Here is a 23,835-nt window from a genome sequence, read left to right on the forward strand (position 1 = left end):
AGCCACCAAGCCAAGGGCTCCTGGAATAGCTGAGCCATGGAATTTAAAAAGCCCTCCAGGTCAGGCCTTCCCGAGTGTAGTCTTCTTGATGTATTGATTAAGAAACATTTTCTTAATCCGGAATTTTCAATTCCGCTCAGACAGGCGTAGAATGCTAGAGCTGAAATGGATCTCAGCATGCCGTCCAACTCAACTATATCTCTGTGCAAAAAAATTCCACTGCTACAGCAAAATGCCCCAACCTTGGCAAGTGGTAGAGCACTGTGCTTACGAAACAGAGAACCAAAACAATGCTATTATTAGGCTAAAGGTGCAGTTACGAGTTAAGCACAGAAAGGAGGAGAGTAAGCAAGCTTCTGACAGTTGGGAGGGAAATTATAGCAGTTGGAAAAATGGCAAAATTGACTTTTAAATTACGAGGGCACAATGATGAAGTGTTTAAGGAGGAAATGAGACCACGGATGGCTTCATCTATTAAATTGTCACCCATACATGAAGTTGCTGGCAAGATTTGAAATATAAGCCGTGCATTATCGAAACAGCTTATAAAAAGGAGTTAAAAAACAAACATCAGGAAAGGAGGGGTGGGAAGTCAAGAAGAAACCTGTTTTGTGATAAATGCTTTGGAGATTTAAAAAAATAGAATAAATTATAGCAGTCAACATAGTTTTCAGAGAAGTTTTCCCAGCAGCCTGCAGCACAGTGGCAACTTGGTTCCTGAATGGCTTAGCTGTCAAACAAATTGGCTCCTGAATGCCGCAAACCTGGAAGTGTTCCGGTTTGTGAACGTGGCTTCCGACTGAGTGCAGGAAGCTCCTGCAGCTAATTGGAAGCTACGCTTTAGTTTTCGAATGGTTTCGGGAACCAAGGTACCACGGTACTCTACTAGAGAGAGGAGCAGGAGAGCCACTACTGTCTTGGCATCAAGAGGGAGGCAAGACTAGGAAAGAACCACAAGAGGACAGAGAGGAGCTCACCGTCTCTATGGCCATAGCTTCAGCCTTCAGCTTGGCCTGCAGTACTGCCCCTTCACCTTCAATCCGGGCAGCTTCTGCCCGTGACTGGGCTTCGGCCTTTGCCGCCCCGGTGCTCTCGACTGCTGTGCTGTGGGGAGAGGAGTGAGGGAAGGTGAAGCCCCCCTGGGCATTATTTGCTGCCGGGCCCATGCAACGCTCCGGGCCCCTTCAGAGCCTGAATCCCAAGTCGCTCACCTCAGTGCTTCCAGCTCCAGCAGCTCCTTCCGGGCCCGTTCGGCCTCGGCCTGGTCAAGGATTTTCTGCCGCTCAAGACGTCCCTGAGCCTCTTGCGCCAGCCTCTCTGCTTCGTGCCTGAGATGCGGGGGAAAGAAAACGGCATCAGAGAAGGAGAAAACAGAAGGTCAAAATGGGCAGGGCAGAGACTCATCCATTTGAAGGACTGCAAAAAAGTTGTCACCCTTCTCTGAAGCTTTGGCGGTCTGAAAGGGAAAAGTGTGTGGGAGAGACTGCTTGACACTTGTGAGAGGCTCAGGAAGAGGGAGAGGGACAAGGGAATAGGAAAAACTCCTTGTGGGGCTTGGATGTTTTGAAAGCAATAGATGTGGACACTTGAATGGAGCCAAGAAAGGAGCTTGGGAAGCCTTAAACTGCCCATGCAGCTGCCAAAACATGCTTGAAAGTGTGGCACCTCAATGACCTGCTGAAATTTCAGAAGACAGAGAGATGCCCGAATCAGATTTCCAGTGGTTGCAGAGCCCTGTTTAGCTCCTTGCCTCTTCTCACAGCTAGCTAAAGCCGAACAAGCAACAGGACACGAGAGGGGTGTGTACAGCTGTCTCATTTGCCCAGCAGAGAGGGCTGCTTGTCTTTGAATGAGAGCAGAGCAGAGCCCAAGGTCTGAACCAAAGAGATCATCCCCTCCCAAATCCCTAATTTTATTGTACCACTTGCGTGAGTTTTAATTGGGAGCTAATCTTGGATGGAAAGGGAGCTATAACTGTGTAATTCCTGGTGGCCACAAAGACCAACTTTAATCTGGTACAGGATTTTGAAATCTACATGCCATGTACATGCAAAATACTGGATGTGTGCGCACACATTGGATATAGGAAACAGTCCTGCCTTTTAAAAACAGGAATGGGTTTTAGATTTTTCTGTTTTATTTTTAGGGTGGTTTTCATGTATGTTATTTGTTATCTCAAGTCGCTATGAATTACATTGGTTGTTGTTGTTTTTTTAAAAAAGAAACTAGCACAATTTCCAAGGATTTTCCAAAATGATACTGCATGTACCCTGATGCTCCAGAGTCAGAATTCTGGACAGATGGTTGTTTCATGGACATTTTGCCCTAATAGGGGAACAGGAATAACAGGCCAAAGAGGAGGAGGGACCAGGCAATGCTTTGGCCAAGGATATGTCCCATGGATTGGAGCATAGCTGGGCAAGTGTCGGCTTGAGGGTCCCACCCCACCCCCTGGAGAGGCTCCCTACCGGGCAGCTGCCTCCTGAGAGTTGGTGGTGATCTCGATAGCCAGCTGGACGCTTTTCTGGAGGGCATCTCGCGTCCTCTGGTCCACGGGCTCCACACTCTGGATGTCGATGCTGCTGACGACGAGGCCATTGGGGGCAAAGCGGAGGGAGCCGCGCAGGGTCCCTTCCCCATCAAAGCCAAACACGGCAGCACAGATCAGGCGGTTTGAGTTCTGGCAACATTTATTTCCAGTAAGAAACAACATTTCACAGCTTCAGCGCCAGCTAATGCATTTAGTATAATGAACTGGGGAAATGACAATGCAAAACCAAGATCTGTCACTTTGCTTTAGGCAGCAAAATATCTTGGTCTGGCCATGGATATTGATGAATACAGGACTAAGGATTCCCCCCCCCCCAACAGAAAGGAAAAAAATAGAGACATATAAGTATTTGTGCCCTCCGAGTGACAGAAAGTCAAGGGGGAAAACACAGCTCACCTTGTGGAAGTCGTCAAAGGTGACGGCAGCCACAGCCCCCCGGATACGGGAGGCCAGGGTCTTGCAGGTGTCACCGACAAAATCTGGGACGCTAAACAGGCGGGAAGCTTCAGCAGCAGAGGGGGGCTCAAAGTGCCTGAGGGGGGAAATTGGTGGATATACTTTATAGTCCTCTCACAGTTGTATAAACAAATAAAAAAAAATACATGACAGCAGCAGTGTGTAGTCAAGATTCAGAGAACCTGCCTGCCTTGGCAGCACCGTCTTCCAGTACAGTGGTACCTCGCAAGACGAATTTAATTTGTTCCGTGAGTCAACTCGTTTTGCGAAAAATTCCATCTTGCGAATCGCGGTTTCCCATAGGAATGCATTGAAATTTCTTTTTTTGCCCATAGGAACGCATTAATTAAATTTCAATGCATTCCTATGGGGAACCGTGATTCGCAAGACGAATTTTTCGCAAAATGAATTCGTCTTGCGAGTCACCATCAGATCGCAAGATGCAGAAAAATTCGTCTTGCAGGGCATTCGTCTTGCGAGGTACTACTGTACTTATGGAACGGGACTTAAGCAAAACGCATTTTGTCTTCCTTGACAGATACGGTTATCTGTCATCTCCCACAACTCTGTCAGCCAACTTGACCTGACCTCCCATGGTCACACCCCATTCCTTCCCTCCAAATCACGTTTGACCCATTGTGATCCTGCTGAAAAATTACTTGGTGCCAAATAAAATGCAGTGGAGATATGCAAGTAAAAGGGCAGAAGCACAAACGTAAGTGGGTCTGGGCCTATTTAAAAACACACCCACCCACCCAGACCAGGAATGAATGAGGGATGGAAACGACAGCCTCCCCCCTGGCGCACACAACACACTTTGCTGCAGTCTTGCTGTGTGAAGCAGTTTTCTTCTGGCCAGTTTCCTTCCAGCCTGTCTGCCATGCTGGAACTGAGCCAGAGGACTGGGAGAAATGGCTTAAATACTACAGAGCAGAATGAAGGAAGGTGGAGAATAAATCTGGGGAGCAAGGGGCAGGTTGCCCTCCACTCCGTCATGCATTCTTTCTCTTCTCTTTTCTCTTTCTCTTTTCTTTCTTTAAAAAAGAAATAATCCCACGTTTGCTTTACACGTGAACAGGAAAGACACCTGGATAACACAGGCATCTTCCCCCAGCCTGTTTTATTTCATAGAATCATGGAGTTGGAAGGGAACTCAGGGTCACCTAGCTCAACCCCCTGCAATGCAGGAATCTTTCGCCCAATGTGGGGCTCGAACCCACAACCCCGAGATTAAGAGTCTCATGCTTTACCAACTGAGCTATCCTAAAGGCTTCAGGAAAAAAAAAATGAATTCTGGGAGGAGAATAAGGTACACAGTATATGCCTGCATGCGCTGGAAGATTTATAGACAACATAATTGCAACACTAGGTTTTAAAAAGAAAGTAACAAAAATACTCATACAGGTGAAACTCAGAAAATTAGAATCTTGTCAAAAAGTGCATTTATTTCAGTAATGTAACTTAATATAATATATTAATATAATATAATATAATATAATATAATATAATATAATATAATATAATATAATATAATATAATATAATATAATATAATATATGAAATAGATGCATGACATGCAAAGCAAGGTATGTCAAGCCTTTATTTGTTGTAATTGTAATTATTTGTCATTAGGCAGGTCAATTATAAATGGAATGCAATTAATGAAACGTAATAGCGATGTTTATTTTTGTATTATTGTAACTATTTGTTTTATTACTATGGAATTTCCAAAAGAAACCATTTGTAAAAATAAAAAATAATAATAATGTTGCATTACTGAAATAAATGCACTTTTCGATGATATTCTAATTTTCCGAGTTTCACCTGTAGTTCTGTGCATACTTTCAGCCCTCCATACTGTTATCAACATGTCCTCATCCGCCAGCACAACCCCCTCCTGGCCCAACCTGAGGGTCTCCCTTCGGCCTCCCAACAGCAGTAGCCTCCAACTCACCAGTTATAAGCCAGCTGCAGCTGCAGGCGGGCATGGTCGGCCGTTTCAATGGTGACAATATCAGTGCAGAAATCCGGCCCCAGGAGGAGGCAGAGGGCGCGGCGAGCATGGGGGCGCTTGGGTCGGCCCCCCGACAGGCTGAGCACAGTGAACTGCTCATCTGGCCCCAGGAGCACAAGTTCTGGCCCAAAGACCACCCTGAGGGGGGAACAAAAGAGAGAAGGAGGGGGATTAAACTTCTCAGTCCCTGACTTGGAAATGAACTCTTGAAAGGAACACGGCACCTCCACCAGCAAAGACCTTCACTGCCTTTGGAGATGTTCCCAAGCTACTGCTCAACCAGGACAGAACTGCCATCCGCCCTAAACTCATTTGGTCCTGCTGAGGCATTGATTTTCCACAACAGAAGTGGAGTTAAAAGAGGGATTTCGCAAAGCATTTAGAGCAGCGCAGAATAGACCAGCGATGCCCATCTTTATGACCTCAGTCCTTTCAAAATGCTTACTCACAAAGAAGTCCCGTTCAGAAAAGTTCTCCCACAAGGTTCATAAAACGTTTCCACTCGTTTTGCGGCGTCCTATTAAGAGTAGGATTAGTGATGAGTCGCCCCTAGTTTTGAAAACACCTGATCCCAAGTTAAGAGGTCCTTTCATTAGTGGTTTCCTTTCATTATTTTTAGTCTTCTAGAGAAACTAACTACAGTGGTACCTCAGGTTAAGTACTTCATTGGTTCTGGAAGTCTGTACTTAACCTGAAGCGAACCTTCCCATTGAAAGTAATGGAAAGTGGATTAATCCGTTCCAGACGGGTCCACAGAGTACTTAAACTGAAAGTACTCAACCTGAAGCGTACTTAACCTGAGGTATGACTGTATAAGGAGCCTGTGGGCCTCACAGAAGCCCTTAGAAGGCTCAATACACCTTTGCCTGCCCATCCTGGGCAGAATAAACCTGCTGTAAGGCAACCATGTTGTCAAAAGCTCACTGGGAAACAATAAGCTAGGCACGTGCTCTCAACCTAACCTACATCGCAGGGTGAAATATACTCGGAGTTGAGAGTGAATTTCATGCTCTTTATTCAGTTCATAGTCATCAAGGAGAAGAAGAGAAGAATGCCCTTTTTTCCCAAACCATCTGTTTATATACATTATTTACACAATGGGCTTTGCGTGATTGGCTACTTCAGGACTACACCTGTGGGCCAATCAGTTTGTGGATTGACTTCTGCCAGCAGCCTGATTGGCTGCTCCTGCAGGCCAATCAGGTTGCAGATTCACTTCCACCTGGAGTTGGATTGGGTGGCTCCTGTGGACCAATCAGACTGCTGATTCTGGATCCTATTGTTCTATGATTCAGCTCAGTACATAACACAGGGTTGTGGCAAAAATAAAATAAAATAAAAATAATATTAAAATGTGTATGCGCACACACATGTGCAAGAGTCATGGATGCTATCTCGAGTTCCTTGAAGGAAAGGTGGGATATGAACCCAAAAGGATGCGGGCGAATGAATGAAAAAGAACAAGAGAGCTCACCTGGAAGAAACCTTAGTCACACCATCTGCTTCTGGTGCCAAGGCTCTTGGAACAAGCACAGAGACAGAGCAGGTGGAACTAGCAGAAGCTAGTGCTGCCGTGTCACTGGCCAAGGTTTCCCGATACAGAACCAGAGGTTGCTAGCCATGGGCCTGCAGAACCCCTTACAGGTGCCTTCCTCCAAGCCCAGTTCACCTGAAGAGTCTGCCACAGGGAGAATGCCAGGCGAGAGGCCACAAAACAAAGCAGGAATGCCCTGCTGCCTTCTTTGGGCCAAAGGGTTGGCCCTTTGAAGAGCCACTCTTCTCAGGCAAGGGGGAGGGGGCGTAACTAGTTTGAACTGGGGGTGGGGTGGGGTGGGGCTGCTAAGGCTTCATTCCACCATCAGCCGTTGCCAAGAGCAAGCTGCTCACTCGGAGCTTGCCAGGGCGATGCTTTGCCTTCTGGGTAACTCCTGCAGGGCAGACAAGCAACCCCTCCACCTACGATTAAGGAGGAAAGGCTTCCTGTCAGGTCAGAGGCCACAAATTCCTGAAATTAATTCCCGAATTTAAGCCAAGGGTGGGGGAACTTGTGGTCAGCGGGCACCCAAGTCCCACCAGCTCCAGCCCAGCAAGGCCAAGGATCAGGAACAATGGGAGTTGTAGTCCAACAACATAATGGAAGAACATGGGTTTCCCAATTACTGAGTTAAGCAAGACCCTCAAATAACACACTTCTCCCCTCACATTTCACGTTTAGCTTTCTTCCAAGGGTGGAGGGAAATCTCACACTCCCTTCATTGGTCCTCTCACCTGGACTTCCGCTCCTTGTAGTCGTATACTTGCACTGCGGCATTGTGGGGGACGCGGTAGGTCACGGCCCGTGTCCGGTCACGGGCCGCCCCAGTGCCCCCTTCAGATGTATCCCTGGAACGATCAACAACAGGGTCCCTTCCGACAGCCAACAAGGCCTCCACGTGCGGCGGAAGCTCCTTCTCCCACAGCTCCTCATCCTGAGATAGCATGTAAGTGTAGCCAATTACAGCTCGGACCTGAGAGAGAAAGAGAGCAGTCAGGGTCTATGCTGAGCTCTGGTACAATAGATTGGAATATACTGCAATCACATAATTGCCTGAAAAGCCTACCAGAATAACCTGGAATATTATATTTTCATTTATGCAGCCTAGCAAACAAAACTGCTTCTTTCTTTCAAATGCATTTTCTTTCTTTTTGGCAATTCATTTTGGGGGGGGGGGAGCAAGTACAAAAGCTTGAAAAAAAACCCAACAAACATACTGTACTAAGCATTGGGAAGTATACTTTTTTCTCAATATATTGGAAAAAATAACGACATAGGAAAGGAACCCAATTAGGCACTCTTAACTGGAGAGAGTGTTACATCAAGTAGCGAATGTCTTGCCTCAAGAGCAGTAGTCTTCCCCATCATGTGATATGAGAAAGTGGTGGGCTGATTTGAGGCACATTCTGTTACACAGCATAAGAAAGGAAGGAACCACAATTCTTCATAATGGTTCCTTCTCAAAGGACCTTTGATCACTGCCTATAGTGCTGAGTAACCCTAAGGCACTCAGGGAAGTACAACTGACCAAACATGGGCCAACCAACCTTTCTGGAAAAACCTGTCCTAGCTTTTCCGATAGAGTGCAACCTCCATGTCAAGAGAAATGCCTCCAATTCCTTAAAGTTTTCTGAGGGGGTTGTGCACTTTCCGGTGATCAGAGAGAGAGCTTCGGTTCAGGTGTACAGAGCTGCCCCAATAAGCTCAGAAAGAGCTGGGAAAATCTGACCCTGAAACCCTTTGACTTGAACACAGTCCCTCTAGGACTGCCACTGGGGGGGGGGAGCCTCTTTCCTGACACCCTCTTCAGCGGAACAGCAAAACAGCTGGATTGCTGGAGGGACGTTTTACTGGGGGTCTCCTGCCAAACGACCTTCAGCATTGCTTCTATCCAAGGATCATATTCAAGGGACTCTCTCTCTATTCCCTGCAAAGGACCACAACCAAGGCACCAGAATAGAAGTCATATGATATCTTTTGCACTCCCAGTGTGTGTGTGTGAGAGAGAGAGAGAGAGAGAGAGAGAGAGAGAAGCCTGCTCTTAAGTTAATAAATAATGTACCTAAATACACAAACTGTGTCCAGAGTGCCACGATACTTTTGTTAGCAGTGACCTCTGGAGGTGCGTGTGTCTCAAGGGTGCTGCTAATTGGTGTGTTTAGGCTGCGCTGCGTAGAGGCTTCTCCAGGAGCAGCCGATATCTGGTAACCGCTGCCCTGCCTGCTCCACTCACCTTCCCCGTCTTGATATCCCGCACATAGATGCCCTCGTTCTCAGCCAGCGGGATGGAGTGGCGCCGCTCCAGCACTTCCACCTCGGCCGGCGGCACATACTCCAGGGGGCCCTGGATCAGCCAACGGTCACCCGGCTTGTGCGTAACCTCCTCTCCGTCCTGGGTGCGAGGGAGAAAGACAACAGGGAGAAATGGCTCCCATGCCCACCTGCATTGAAGCCACCCGTATTTCCCCCTAGCACAAGCACATGCTCACAGGGGTGGTTTGTGCCAATTAGCACTGGGAGGGCAGAAGGCAGGGAGGCCAGAGCCAAGGAGAGGCAGAGCTAAGGAATTCTAGTTTTGGCCCCCATCCTGCTGTTGCTGCTGAGACTAGAGAGGAGTCTGCTGACAGCCAGGGCTGCCCCCTGGACTGGTTGGGTCAGGCAATGGGGCAACAGCGCCCCATGTGCTCCAATGGACCTGCCCCCACTGCAAGCTCAGGTCCTCCTACCTCATTTGTTTCTTCCAAGGGGCGAAGGGCACGGAGCAGGAGGCCCTCATCTTCCGAAAGGATGTAAACGTCTTGAATGCCCTGCTCCAGCCACTCTCCAGGCTGCAGGAAGAATGATATCTCCCCCTGTGGAAACAGCAATGAGGGTTGGGGAAAATGAGAGAGAGAGAGAGAGAGAGAGAGAGGCTCTGCATCCAGCTTGAGGAATGTGGTGATTCTGTTTTATAAAATGTATATACCGCTTACGAGAACAAAAGACCTCCTAAGTGATGCGAGACAGTCTAAAGCAGGCATCCCCAAACTTTGGCCCTCCAGATGTTTTGGACTACAGTTCCCATCTTCCCCGACCACTGTTCCTGTTAGCTAGGGATCATGGGAGTTGTAGACCAAAACATCTGGAGGGCCGCAGTTTGGGGATGCCTGGTCTAAAGCGATAATTAAAAAATACCACAAACACACACACACACACACACACACACACACACACAATGTCATTATAAAACACTTAAACTCACTAAAACCACATATCAAGATCACATGCTAAAATTAGATGCCTGGACTTGGTGAAACAACGAAGTTTTTAGCAGGCCCCTGCCTAATCAATATACAGATAAATAAAATCACGCTCCTACAGCGTAAGGAGATTGGCCGTAATTACTAGTGTGAAACTCCCATGGTGCTTTCTGAGGTTTAAAGCACTGTGCCCCCAAAGTCCTCTGTGCTACTTGAGTCTGGGCGCATACCTTGATCACCTTCTTCTGTCCCAGCTGGGGTTTGCCATCTGCCCCAACTGGGTCACAAACCACGCAGTACTGGCAGCTGTTCAGGGTGGTGATATCGACAACACCCAGGACTTCCTCGTAAACATCGGGGATGTGGGCCTCGGTGTCAGCCATGGTGACCAGCCACTCTTCTCCTGTCTTCCGGGTAACACCCTGGGAGTCCCGGAACGTCTTTGAGGCCCGGAGGTGCAGCGCTTTCTATGCAGGAAGGGAAAGAATGAGATAACGGCATGAATTTGTGGGGAAAGCCACCATTGTTTTTCCACAGACTTTTCATACAAGTGACCACCACACACACAAAACTAGTCATTCTGGCTGGCTGTGGTAGCCAATCACTTTCTACTAGCCACCTGTGATACTGTACCATCATACTGCAATAATATTCAGATGCATTAGGGGGGGAAAGATACATAACTTCATCAGTCTGATGAAGTTATATAACAACTCAGGTTTTATATAGATTAATGAACATGTGATTTTTTTAAAAAAAAATCTGTGATCCATTCCATGGCTTTTTGACCATTTTTAATTCTGTTTTTCCCCGCACACCTGCATAGACTGTACAGTATATATCTTCCTATATACATAAAAACGTAATGTGCCATCATGTTCTGCAGTTCATGTGGTCACCAATAGGTGGCCAAGCCAACTACAGCAGGCATCCCCAAACTGCGGCCCTCCAGATGTTTTGGCCTACAACTCCCATGATCCCTAGCCAACAGGACCAGTGGTTGGGGAAGATGGGAATTGTAGTCCAAAACATCTGGAGGGCCGAAGTTTGGGGATGCTTGAACTACAGCATGGGGAATTGTCTAGGTAAGCTGTTTAACTGAGCTGTTTAACAGCTGCCTTTTGAAAAACAGGGGGTCATCAGTACTTAGCTAATTGGGAACCACTGGCCTAGAGCACAGGTGAGCTATCAGAGGTCCTTTGCCTAATTTTACATGGCCCTAGGCTGAATTATATATTTTTTTAAAAAAAACTTTGCAAGTGGTCAGTTCAGAGTTCTGGCAAAAGATATTGACCTGTTCCCTGGCAGCCTACTGAGCAGGGAGGGAGAAGCAGAGGGGGGAGGGAGAAGCGCGGGTGGGGGGCCAAAAATAAAAGCTGTCCCACCCACTTTTTGCTCTGACTCTGAAAATACTATACAGGTGAAACTTGGAAAATTAGAATATCGTCGAAAAGTGCATTTATTTCAATGTATGAGATAGGTTCATGACATGCAAAGCAAGATATGTCAAGCCTTTATTTGTTGTAATTGTCATTATTTGTCATTAGGCGGGTCAATTATAAATGGAATGTAATTAATGAAATGTAGTGACGTTTATTTTTGTATTATTGTAAGTATTTGTTTTATTACTGTGGAATTTCCAAAAGAAAGCATTTGTAAAAATTGAAATAATAAAAAATACGGTAATAAGTTGCACTACTGAAATGAATGCACTTTTTGACGATATTCTAATTTTCCTACCACCATCTACTGTAAGTGCCTAGGCACATCCTTGCTCAGCTACTGCAGCAGAGACTTGACCCACATGCCTCCTCCACTCACCACGAGGGGCAACAAGCCCATCACTCACCTTTTCAGTCAGGACATAGGCGTCCACGGTGTCAACTACTTCCTCGAACACGCCTGGCAAGTAAGCCCCAACCCGCTTCACCAGCCACTCCTCACCTGTGAAGAAGAGGGAGTCACAAGGCAGGTCAAATCGGAAAAACAGAACACCTTACAAGACTGTGGGTGGGATGGCAGGAATACCTGTCACGCGCTTATTGCCCTCTCTGTCCTTGCACTCTTTCCGTGCCTGAAGTCTTATGGCTTGGTTGGGCCGAATGATGGTGGCCTGGATAGTCTGCACAACTTCGACCTCCTTTTGTGGGATGTAGGTACCTATGAACAACAAAGATGTTATACAAGAAGGTGGGCCTCAAACCACACAGCTGACCTTTCACCAGGCCAGGCTGTTGGGTCCACCTATTGTCTAGTCCGGCGTTTCCCCAAAGTTGGGTCTCTGGCTGGTTTTGGACTACAAATCCCATCATCCCTAGCTAGCAGGGATGATGGGAAATGTAGTCCAAAACAAAACAAAAAAACCCAAAACCAAAACTAATTTTGGGAAGCCCTGGTCTAGTCTGACCAGCAAAAGTGTCAGGTGAAAGCTCTTCACAATAACTCCTGCCTGTTCCCTTTAACTTGGGAAGCCAGCGTTCAAACCTGGGACGCTCTGCGTGCCAAGCATTTGTGCCACAACTGAACTTCGGCTTATTCTCACTTACCAGGCCCTTCAAATAACCATTCATCCCCAGCAACGTATTTGCCGCCATGGTCATCCTCAAAGTCCAAGAGGGCTTTCAGATGCAGGGCGGTGTTAGGCAGGACAATCTGCAGAGGTGTAATACCCTGGAGAGAGGGAGGGGGAGACAGTGAGCAAAGGGAGCCATAGCAATGGAACAATTCCCAAGTCAAAGGCTTCGTGCTCAGGTCCTGCTTTTGGATTAACACATGAAGATTTCCGCTGGCCACTGTAAGAACAGGATGCTAGATGGAATGGGCCATTGGCCTGATCCAGCAGACTCTTCTTATATGTTCTGACCCCTCTGGAGAATCTCAAAGTGCTAAACCTCAAAGGAACGCCCCACCGGATCAGGCCAAAGGCCTATCTGGTCCAGCATCCTGTTCTCAGTGTGGCTGACCACATGCCCCTGCGAAGCCCAGAAGCAGGAACCTGGGCACAAGAGCACATTCCTGCTCATGATCCTAGCTATTGCTATTCAGAGGCATATTGTCTGTGATGGAGGAGGTAATGGAGCCATCATGGCTAACAGCTGAAGACCCAAACACGTGTGCCCCACATCTAATGGCCCTCTGATTGTGGCCTCACTATGGGGCCCCACTGTGGAGAGGAGAAGCTCACATGTCCTTACCTGCTGTACCTCTTCCCCTGGGTACAGAGGGAAAGGATCCTGAGCCAGTCTGATCTCTAGGTCGGCATGCCTAAGCCGCACCTGCCCCCCGACACTGAGCTCTACTGCACCATCTACTCCTCGGAGCACTGGATTGAGGATGACGCAGTAATGGCGAGGGGGGACCATCACCATCTTCACTGGGGCAAACACGATCCTGGAGTGGGAAGCAGGTTTGGAGGGAAGAATTAAAAGGCTCAGCTAGGATTGCGGACTTGTGGGTTCTCTGCGGCTGGGAAGAGATCTTATACAGGGGGACCTCGGGTTAAGAACTTAATTCGTTCTGGAGGTCCGTTCTTAACCTGAAACTGTTCTTAACCTGAAGCACCACTTTAGAAAATGGGGCCCCCCGCTGCCACCCTTGCCAGAGCACGATTTCTGTTCTCATCCTGAAACAAAGTTCTTAACCCGGGGTACTATTTCTGGGTTAGCGGAGTCTGTAACCTGAAGTGTCTGTAACCTGAGGTACCACTGTGTTTGAGCTTGTTGGCAGCTCAGGTTCAGCAAAGTGACTTCATTATACCTGTACTCTTGCAAGGACACTGAGGGGAAAGATGTGGCGGTTTAAACCAGGTTTGAGTACAGCAAGAAGGGAGCTGAGAAAGGCATTTTGGTTTTGGCTTGTGCATTGCACGCATCTTCACTATTTCTTCTTGTTAAAACTTTTTAGATAACAAAACAAAACCTCCATGTTCCCCCCTTCTCACCCTGTTCAGACCCTTCCCATCGTTTTTTGTAAAGCACCACTTCTTTCCTCTCGGTGTCTCTCCTTTCTCACTCCATTGCCAGGACCATTGTGCAACTGGATCCCCTCCACTTCCCTGACTTCATGCAAATCACTTCCAAACCTACAACAGGGCTGTGCAGTGACAGACTAGTACAGAAAGGTGAATGTCCTTTGCACCTGGAGGAAGCTTTGGCCTAGGCAAGATTCCACAGTCATGCCTGTTGTAACATACCTAAGAACTTTAGAGTTCGGTTTTCCTTTAGAGTCCAGTTTTCCCTTTCTCCTGCCTGAAATTGTTGTCTTTTAGCCATTTTAAAGTACAGTACAGTAATGATTTCATTACTGTGGTCTCCCCTACGTATAAATAAAACAGATTTATCAAAATCCCAAAACCTTATGGTTAAGGGCGGGCGATGCCTCTCATAAATAACTATTAAAAAGTGACATGTATATCCGTGGGAGAAAGAGAAAACGGTGAAGCAGGAAGAGGGAGCATAACCACTGCAGGGAATTACTAACCCTTGCATCACTCACTGTTTGTGGCACTACTGGAAACTACTCTTCTAACTACCCATCAATGTCCTTCTTTTTTGAGGTTTGCTCACCTCTCATTGTCTTGGCGGATATACGTCCTGGGTCCCACTTCCACTCGAGTCACATTCGAGTTCTGGTCCAAGACATGGATGTAATGGTATGGGGGGATCCGGATAATCGATTCAGCTGCCATCTCGCCTCCTGAGAGCGGTTGTAAAGAGAGGGCAATCTGAATAGGATGGACCCGACAGAAGTCTCCAGTTTAAAACGCTGCTCTGGGCACACCCTGGACTCCTGAGTCACCTTCCCTCCCGCTTACCCCCACGGGCAGGGCTAGGAGGAACTGTGCAACACCCTTTGTATCCACATTGTGCTAAAACCAATGCCTTTCGCCGCACTTAATCCTTCAACAAACTGAGGGAACCCAACCCTGCCCTGTTTTGCACAAACAAATATACAGCTACCAGAAGCCTGGATGGAGGTGCTGCTAAGGGGACACACCCACTTCCACGGAGCAGAATCAAAGTCTCCAGGCAATTACAGGGAAAGTGCTTAGCAATCAGGCACATAAAAAGACTAGGACAGGAAGTTACAAGACCTGAATCTTGTCGAAAATACGTATAAATCTCAGGCTAGGCTTCTGGAACAGCTTAGCTGCAGCACTTGGTATCTGGGGGGATGGGGGGGGGAGAGAGAAAGCAAGACAAATTAAATTTCCAGATAATGGCAGACGGAAAGATTCAGCAACTCCGAATTCCTGAGGCTCGAGGATTGGAAGGGATTATTGCTTTTCTAACCAATCTCCCGATTCTAGATGGATAGTATCCAGATCCCCAAGCGAAGACGTCTACTACCGTAGCTAAAAAGAAGTGGAATCTGCGGGAGGAGAAAACTTACTGCACAACAGAGCGCTTATTTTCTGGAGAGTTTTGCAGCCAGGAATTTCCCCCTGAAGCTTTCGGTTCCTGGTAGAGGAGGAGCAAAGTAGCGAGTGGGAGAGAACCTTTTAAAGGGAAAGCAGGTTGCTTAATGGATGGTGCAATTTAATTTATGACCCTAACAGCATGGAAGGAATCATAAGGGCAGGGGCCACACTTTGAAAGAATGGGGAGAAGAGACATTGGTAGTTGCATCCCCTAATCATCATATTGGGAGTTCTTAGTCACGACAAATTTATCAAACGGAACTGGAGCTGTTCATAATAGATGTAGTGTCATCATGATCTCAGCCTCCATTATGTTGCTGAAGCTGGTTCCGACTTCTCATATCCTAGTTCTCGATTTGCCTCACCGCAGCTGAAGTAGCTTCCTAATTCCCAGTTCCTTATCTAATGAAAGTTCAAAACACTAAGAAATAAATATATGTCCCTGAACTGCATCACAAGATAGGTATACTGCACCCCCTCCATTCCTCCATTTTCAGGGGACTTTTCCCTTTGAGACAAGCAATGATTTTTTTGTAATCTAAGGGTTGTAGCCAATGTCAATGCTACTCAGAACAGACCCATGGAAGTCAATGGACATGCCTAACTTGGACACAATCATTTCTTTTTCTCCCCCCCTGGTTTTTTTAATATGAATATTTATTGAATTTTATAACCAATAATGATAGAAATCTCATTCATCATGTTATATACAATTATTCTCCCTCCCCTCCTCTGGACTTCCCTCAACTCCCCCTCTGCTGAGTTACTTAATTTATTGTATCCTGCTTTTCCTACACAAAAATCCCTTATCATTTCACTAAAATATCTGTTACTAGATGCAATCATTTCAATGAGGCTACTCACTGAGTAGGACTAGTGTAGCATTGAACACAGCCCAAAATGACCAACTTTGCACAACACTCCTATATGTGTGATAGCATCATGTGATAATCAAAAAAGCAAGAAACTGAGAGCGAGCAACTCCGGATAAGCTTTGGGACCGCACAAATCATGCAGCTTCACATCTGGGAGACTATCTTCTATGACAGGCATCCCCAAACAGCGGCCCTCCAGATGTTTTGGCCTACAATTCCCATGATCCCTAGCTAACAGGACCAGTGGTCAGGGATTATGGGAATTGTAGTCCAAAACATCTGGAGGGCCGAAGTTTGGGGATGCCTGTTCTATGAAATGTTGATGAATCCTCTGGGTGCAAGGAATGGCCAAGAGCATGTCTGCACATGGACAATAGCCAAAAAATGTATGTCCCTTGCACCCCAAGTAAGCTTTGAGCTAGATCAGGCATCCCCAAACTGCGGTCCTCCAGATGTTTTGGCCTACAACTCCCATGATCCTTAGCTAACAGGACCAGTAGTCAGGGATGATGGGAATTGTAGTCCAAAACATCTGGAGGGCCGAAGTTTGGGGATGCCTAAGCTAGATGGAATTCAATACCATCTTACAGAGGACACTCTCCCAGAAGCACAACTTTGTGGTGCTCAGAGCTTATTCTGGGATGCACACTCCTAGCTCCTTATTTCCCCCCTACATCTTTTGGCTATTATTCATATGTGAATACTGTATGCACTTGACAGTGGCTTATTTTCATGGGAAGCTTTGGAGCAGGCAGGATTCAATGCCATATTGTAGAAAACAGCCTTCTGGATGTTTGGGAACTGGTAAGCAACTTCAGCATCATGCCTACAATGGTTGTGGGCACTGCAGTGTCAGGCAAAGAAAGAGGGGGTGGGGATCAGGGCCGACCCACCCATGAGGCAAGGTGAGGCAACCACTGTGTTGATCCAGAGGTGAACTGTTCTGGAAAGGTGAACATGCCAAAGGTGAACTTGCCAATGGAAGTCAAGATAACCCAATTAATTGGTAGTTGTTGCAGCAATGCAGGTGAAACTCAAAAAATTAGAATATTGTTGAAAAGTTCATTTATTTCAGTAATTCAACTTAAAATGTGAAACCAATAGTATAGGAGATGACTCATGATGAGATATGTCAAGCCTTTATTTGTTGTAATTGTGATGATTGTGGCGTACAACTGAAGAAAACCCCAAATTCACAATCTCATAAAATTAGAATAGTGTTTAGCTATTCAATCCATAACACCAGAAAGGGTTCCTGAGCCTTTAAATGGTCCCTCATTCTGCTTCAGTAGGAATCACAATCATAGGAAAGGCTGCTGACCTGACAGTTGTGCAGAAAGCCATCATCGAGACCCTCCATAAGGAGGGAAAGCCTCAAAAGGCAATTGCAAAAGAAGTTGGATGTTCCCAAAGTGCTGTATCAAAGCACATTAATGGAAAGTTATGTGGAAGGGAAAAGTGTGGAAGAAAAAGGTGCACAAGCAGCAGGGATGACCGCAGCCTGCAGAGGATTGTCAGGAAAAGACCATAATTTCAAACATGTTGGGGACTTTCACAAGGAGTGGACTGAGGCTGGAGTTAGTGCATCAAGAGCCACCACACAGAGACAGATCCTGGAGATGGGCTTCAAATGTTGTATTCTTCTTGTCAAGCCGCTCCTGAACAAAAAACAATGTCAGAAGTGTCTTACCTGGGCTAAAGGAAAAAAGAACTGGTCTGTTGCTCAGTGGTCCCAAGTCCTCTTTTCTGATGAGAGCAACTTTTGCATCTCATTTGGAAACCAAGGACCCAGAGTCTGGAGGAAGAATGGAGAGGCACACAATGCCAGATGCTTGACGGCCAGTGTGAAGTTCCCACAGCCTGTGTTGATTTGGGGAGCCATGTCATCAGCTGGTGTTGGTCCACTGTGCTTCATTAAGTCCAGCGTCAACACAGCTGTCTACCAGTAGATTTTGGAGCACTTCATGCTTCCTTCCGCAGACAAGCTTTATGGGGATGCTGATTTCATTTTCCAGCAGGACTTGGCACCTGCCCACACTGCCAAAAGTACCAGAACCTGGTTCAATGCCCATGGGATTACTGTGCTTGATTGGCCAGCGAACTCGCCTGACCTGAACCCCATAGAGAATCTATGGGGCATTGCCAAGAGAAAGATGAGTGACATGAGACCGAGCAATGCAGAAGAGCTGAAGGCCGCTATTGAAACATCCTGGTCTTCCATAACACCTCAGCAGCGCCACAAGCTGATAGCATCCATGCCACGCCGCATTGAGGCACTAATTGCTGCAAAAGGGGCCCAAACCAAGTACTGAGTACATATGCATGCTTCTACTTTTCAGAAGTCCTATATTGTTCTATTTGCAATCCTTGTTTTATTGATTTCATTTAATATTCTAATTTTCTGAGATTGTGAATTTGGAGTTTTCTTCAGCTGTACTCCATAATCATCACAATTACAACAAATAAAGGCTTGACATATCTCGCTTTGCATGTCATGTCTATCTCCTATATTTATTTCACCTTTTAAGTTAACTTACTGAAATAAATGAACTTTTTGAAGATATTCTAATTTTTTGAGTTTCACCTGTATATTCATTTGCTTTATTATAGACTAATCAACTTGCTTTGATGTTATCCTTATATTAAGGTTACCAGATTTTTTTTCAATGAATCCAGGGACACTTAGATGGATTTTGTCAGGGGAGGGGACTGATTTGTAAATCCAGGGGCTGTCCCCGGGAAACAGGGATGTCTGGTAACCTTACCTTATATGTGGGCTTAGGGTGCGGGGCTCCGAGGCCAGAAAGGGGAACTATCTGTAAGATTTGGGTATTTGCCACCTATGCCCTCACCTAGTCAGGTGGAGTGATGGAAGTCCTGGCCAAAGTGATGAATGCTGCTTTGTGTGTAAATAATATATGCACACAATATTTGCTTGGGTGTGGACAAGCCATGTCCTTGCTGCAGTGTCCGTCCCACATCTGTAAAGGCTGGGAGACCTGGCAGGCTGATTTGCTGAAGTCTGCAACTTTCTTTTAATAAAGCACCACGCTTGGATTTTTTTAACATCCTTCTTTGGTACCCTGCACCCAACCACTCTCACAAGCCCTCCTTTGGGTCTGCCACCTCAGCCAGCAGGATCTACAGGCACAGTAGATCTAGCCTTCAAGGAAAGGACCACCCATGGTGGCAATGATGGCTGTGGCAAGCACTTTCTTGGCAGAGCTTCCTCATGCCCGCTCTACAGCAGCCTCTTGACAAACAGGAGGTGCTGCAGGTCTCCCTCCCACCCTTGTTCCCAATGTAGAACATCACTCATTCCTTTCCCCCTGACAGTGGGGAGGCACCATTTTGTGGTTTGCCTCAGGTGCCAAAATGTCTTGAGCCGGCCCTGATGGAGAATAACAGCTGAAGTTTCAGCCAGTATAAAGCAGTGGTGGGAAACACTTTACTTGTTGAAAGAATGTCCTTTACATAGCTGTAAAGTCACAAGGGAATTCCCATGCAAGGGAAGTGGCCTACCAGATATTGTATAAACCCACTTGCATATAAAGATACTTGAGACTGACTTACTGTAAGGTTACCAGATTTTTTTCAATGAATCTGGAGACACTTTTCAACTTCAATGGATTTTGTATGGGGAACTGATTTGTAAATCTGGGGACTGTCCCCGGGGAACGGGGACGTCTGGTAACCTTAACTTAAAGGTAAAGGTAAAGGGACTCCTGACCATTAGGTCCAGTCGTGACCGACTCTGGGGTTGCGCGCTCATCTCGCATTATTGGCCGAGGGAGCCGGCGTATAGCTTCCAGGTCATGTGGCCAGCATGACAAAGCCGCTTCTGGCAAACCAGAGCAGCACATGGAAATGCTGTTTACCTTCCCGCTGTAGCAGTTCCTGTTTATCTACTTGCACTTTGACGTGCTTTCGAACTGCTAGGTTGGCAGGAGCTGGGACCGAGCAACGGGAGCTCACCCCGTCACAGGGATTCGAACCGCCGACCTTCTGATCAGCAAGCCCTAGGCGCAGTGGTTTAACCACAGCGCCACCTGGGTCCCAACCTTAACTTACTGGGGTATTAAAATTCTTAGGGATTTTCTACTCGACCTAGAAGCATTTTTATATACAGTATCATGCTGGGATAGGTGGGTCTGATGAAAGCTTGTAAAAAATTCTGAAATTCTGCCTGGTTATTTACTTCTCAAGTTACATAAATCCTTCAATAAACAAAGAGGCTAGCAACCCCCATTGCTAAAAGCTGGCAAATTACCAATGATTATTTTAGGGCAGGGCTCCCTTTTTACCAGTTGCATGAAAAGAGGGAATGCAGCCGGTGCTGCTTTTTCAATCACTGCAACAATGAGGGGAAGAATATAGGGCAGCAGTTAAAGGTACAGGAGCCCTAACACAGTTGGCCACCCTAACCTACCTACCCCACATCCAGCATAATCATGCAACTTCAGATATAAAAGTTTTTACAATTCACAGTGAATTGTAACTGTTTTAGGGACCAATAAATCTCTGCCTGATACAGTATGTCATCCTACAATTCTTATGTTCCTTTGGGGCAAAGCACTGGTGGCTAAAGTCATTATAAACTACTTTACATTTGTGTAATAGATGCACACTTGGTATACTGTATCATACTTGTTGTTGTTTAGTCGATTAGTCATGTCTGACTCTTCGTGACCCCATGGACCAGAGCACGCCTATCAGACTACCTAGGCACATCTAGGAATACATATTTCTCTATAGGTAGTTGAATAATTTACCCATGGGTATGAGCTCAAGCTTTGAATCCTTGCTTCAAATCTAGACAATTATTTCTTACAACACAATCCTAACCATGCCTACTTAGAAGTAAATCCTAGTGAATTTTACGTAAACAGGATTAGGATTGCAGTCATAGTCTCATCTCAATTTATCCATTTGACAAAAATATTAGCCCAGCTACCTTTGTCTATGCTCTGGTAACCACTAGATTAAAGGTAAAGGTAAAGGGACCCCTGAATTAGGTCCAGTCGTGACCGACTCTGGGGTTGCGCGCTCATCTCGCATTATTGGCCGAGGGAGCCGGCGTATAGCTTCCAGGTCATGTGGCCAGCATGACAAAGCCGCTTCTGGCAAACCAGAGCAGCACATGGAAACGCCGTTTACCTTCCCGCTGTAGCGGTTCCTATTTATCTACTTGCATTTTTGACGTGCTTTCGAACTGCTAGGTTGGCAGGAGCTGGGACCAAGCAACGGGAGCTCACCCCGTCACAGGGATTTGAACCGCCGACCTTCTGATCAGCAAGCCCTAGGCTCAGTGGTTTAACCACAGCGCCACCTGGGTCCCACAAGATTAGATTACTAGATTAGATTACCACTAGATTAGATTACTGCAATGAGCAAATACATGAGATTACTGCAATGAGCTATACATGAGGCTGCCTCTGAAAATGGGTTTGGACACTTCAGTTGGTGCAGAATTCAGCAGCCAGGTTGCTCACCAGGGCAAGAAGGTTTGAGCATGACACTGATCCTGGCTTGACTGCACCAGCTGCAAATTAGTTTCGGGGCCTAATTCAAATTCCTGGTCCTGGACCACAACACCCCAAAGACCACCTCTTCCCATATGATCCGACCCAGACCCTGTGATCATCTTCCAAGGCTCTTCTTCGTGTGCCTCCTCCATGAGAGATCTGGAGGGTGACTGGCAACACAAGAACGGGTCTTCTTGTTTGTTTGCTCTCCCCAGGGAGGTCTGCCTGGTGCCTTCATTACAACCAGGCCTTTGCTGTGTGTGGTGGGGGGGGAGGGGGAGCATTGCTGGGGTTTTTGTTTTTATATATTTGTGGTTTTTTCCTCTTCTATTGTTGTGAACCACCCGAGATTTTCAGATGGTGGGCAGTATACAAATGAAAAAGAAAAGCCAACCATTATTGTAACGATTACAGAAGCAATGTATGAGAAATTATTTCGGCACTTTTCTAGTTATTGGATATACTAAACGGCTTGGGGGGGGGAGAAATTAATTAGTTTGAAGAGGAGTCTCCTATATGATTTGAACGTTTGTTCCTTACAGTGCAAATGCTTCCCCACCCCCTCCCACACCTTCTTGCAGGGACTGTACTTTTCTTCAAGTCCACTAAGATCACATGAGGTCTACAAAGTAATTATCAGTTAAATACTTTCTTTACTTTAATTGAAGGTGGGAATTCCTGGTTACTTTTGATGCTTTATTTTCTTCTTCTTACACATTCACAGTAAAAAAAGGCGGGAAGGCATCAGTCGCAGGGATAAAAGACTGAATAATATATACGTTTTTAAAAATTAAACCCAACGTGCTTCACACTTAATTCTTCATCAGGGACACCCTTGAGCAACTGCTTTCAATCCTGGCCTCTTCACATTTATTGCAAACATGAAACAATCCGGACTGAAATTCGCGCACAGGCGGCACTGCTGGCACTCAGGCAGCGTAAAATGGAGATCACAACTCATACGGGAAACGAGGGGAGGCGGCAAATCGAGAGCTGCTTTTACTACGCATGCGGCAAACGCATACCGCATTCTTCACGGTAGTCGCAGCACGGAGACGTCCCGCTGCGCATGCGCTCCCCGTGGCTTCACGAGCATGCGCATTGATTTATTTACACTATATAGCCGCGCGCGCGACACAACCAGCGAGCTGTACTGCGCACGAGCGTATTGTTTTCGCAGTGCCTCCGCATCGGTCTATGCACGGCTCACTGCTACGCCCCCGTTCCTTCCCAAAGCGCATGCGTATTTTCCTTCTTTTAGACTACGGTGCCGAAATGCTGCAAAACGCATGCGCGTTGAGAGAAATAGCTTCCAAAACAAGACAAATTCTGTAGCGTAACGTCACCTAGTCTGTTGTTGTTGTTTTTTAATTTAAGGAATACTAATTGTCCACTTCAGGAGAGGCGGGCAACAGCCATTTGAAAGGTGCACCAGAAAAACAGAAAAGCGTGTCATTTTGGGTTGTTAATCTGTCAGCCATTTCCTCTGCCGTCACATCCAAGTGCGTGACCTCACTTGTGCAGCAAACATGATGGGCATTCCACTTCGATGCCTGTTTGCTTGGAAGCCCTAAGGCAGCGATCCTAAGCATACTTGCCTGTGAGTAAACATTATTCAACATAGAGGGTTTGGCTTTTGAAAGCAGGCACAGGATTCCACAGCAGGGCTGCATTCATAGTCCCTCTTTGATGGGAGCAAGTCCCTAAATTGGGCTGCAATTCTGTACCCACTCATAAGCAACAGTGTTATATTTTCGAATATGCATGATCCAGGAGCAGAGCCACACATTCTGTCATTGTTAGAAAATGTTTATTTTCACCTCCACCACCACCATTTAAGGTAAGCATTTGAAGCATCTTCCTATTATATAGCGATTATTGTAATAGCGATACATTGTATTCCCTCAAAAGCACTCCTCAGTTTGCCCAGCTCAGTGCTACAAAAGGTACAACAAATAGGTTGTAAACTTCTGTTTTGGGTTTGCTTTAAAAGAGAGAGAAGTTATCAGAATCGTTCAAGACACAGGCTTGTTGAAAATTGGTTACTGGAAGATTTTTTTTAAAGTCCAACTCAAAACCAAGCAGAGGCGTTGAGAAAAGATGTTGACAGCATCCATATAAAAGTCTGACGCTCAGTGGTTTGTGGTTGCAGAGTGCAATTCAAGCCAGGAGACAGAGTGCTATAGAGGTTAGTATCCCTCTAGTACAAGGAAGACTCATAG

At 46.4% G+C, this 23,835-nt stretch overlaps 1 protein-coding gene across 4 annotated transcripts in view; it reads right to left on the reverse strand.

Moving 5' to 3' along the window:
* MVP (major vault protein) overlaps window positions 1-23,835 on the reverse strand; it is a 28,465-nt gene that overhangs the window by 2,592 nt on the left and 2,038 nt on the right. For 3 of the 4 annotated variants that reach the window (XM_035134812.2, XM_060281662.1, XM_035134813.2), the window contains exons 2-16: window positions 14,887-14,958; window positions 14,360-14,489; window positions 12,989-13,184; window positions 12,341-12,464; window positions 11,823-11,954; window positions 11,644-11,738; window positions 10,025-10,261; window positions 9,282-9,407; window positions 8,789-8,947; window positions 7,290-7,528; window positions 4,962-5,159; window positions 2,948-3,083; window positions 2,469-2,680; window positions 1,212-1,328; window positions 978-1,104 (exon numbers count right to left, since the gene is read on the reverse strand). In XM_035134812.2, coding sequence (XP_034990703.1) covers window positions 978-1,104; window positions 1,212-1,328; window positions 2,469-2,680; window positions 2,948-3,083; window positions 4,962-5,159; window positions 7,290-7,528; window positions 8,789-8,947; window positions 9,282-9,407; window positions 10,025-10,261; window positions 11,644-11,738; window positions 11,823-11,954; window positions 12,341-12,464; window positions 12,989-13,184; window positions 14,360-14,481 — 2,220 coding nt within the window. In that variant the 5' untranslated portion in view covers window positions 14,482-14,489; window positions 14,887-14,958. Of the gene's footprint in view, window positions 1-977; window positions 1,105-1,211; window positions 1,329-2,468; window positions 2,681-2,947; window positions 3,084-4,961; window positions 5,160-7,289; window positions 7,529-8,788; window positions 8,948-9,281; window positions 9,408-10,024; window positions 10,262-11,643; window positions 11,739-11,822; window positions 11,955-12,340; window positions 12,465-12,988; window positions 13,185-14,359; window positions 14,490-14,886; window positions 14,959-15,185; window positions 15,305-23,835 lie in introns of those variants that run through there. The other variant, XM_035134811.2, reaches the window with a different exon arrangement.

This window comes from Zootoca vivipara, chromosome 13 (genome assembly GCF_963506605.1).
Source record: "Zootoca vivipara chromosome 13, rZooViv1.1, whole genome shotgun sequence".
Lineage (NCBI taxonomy): Eukaryota > Metazoa > Chordata > Lepidosauria > Squamata > Lacertidae > Zootoca > Zootoca vivipara.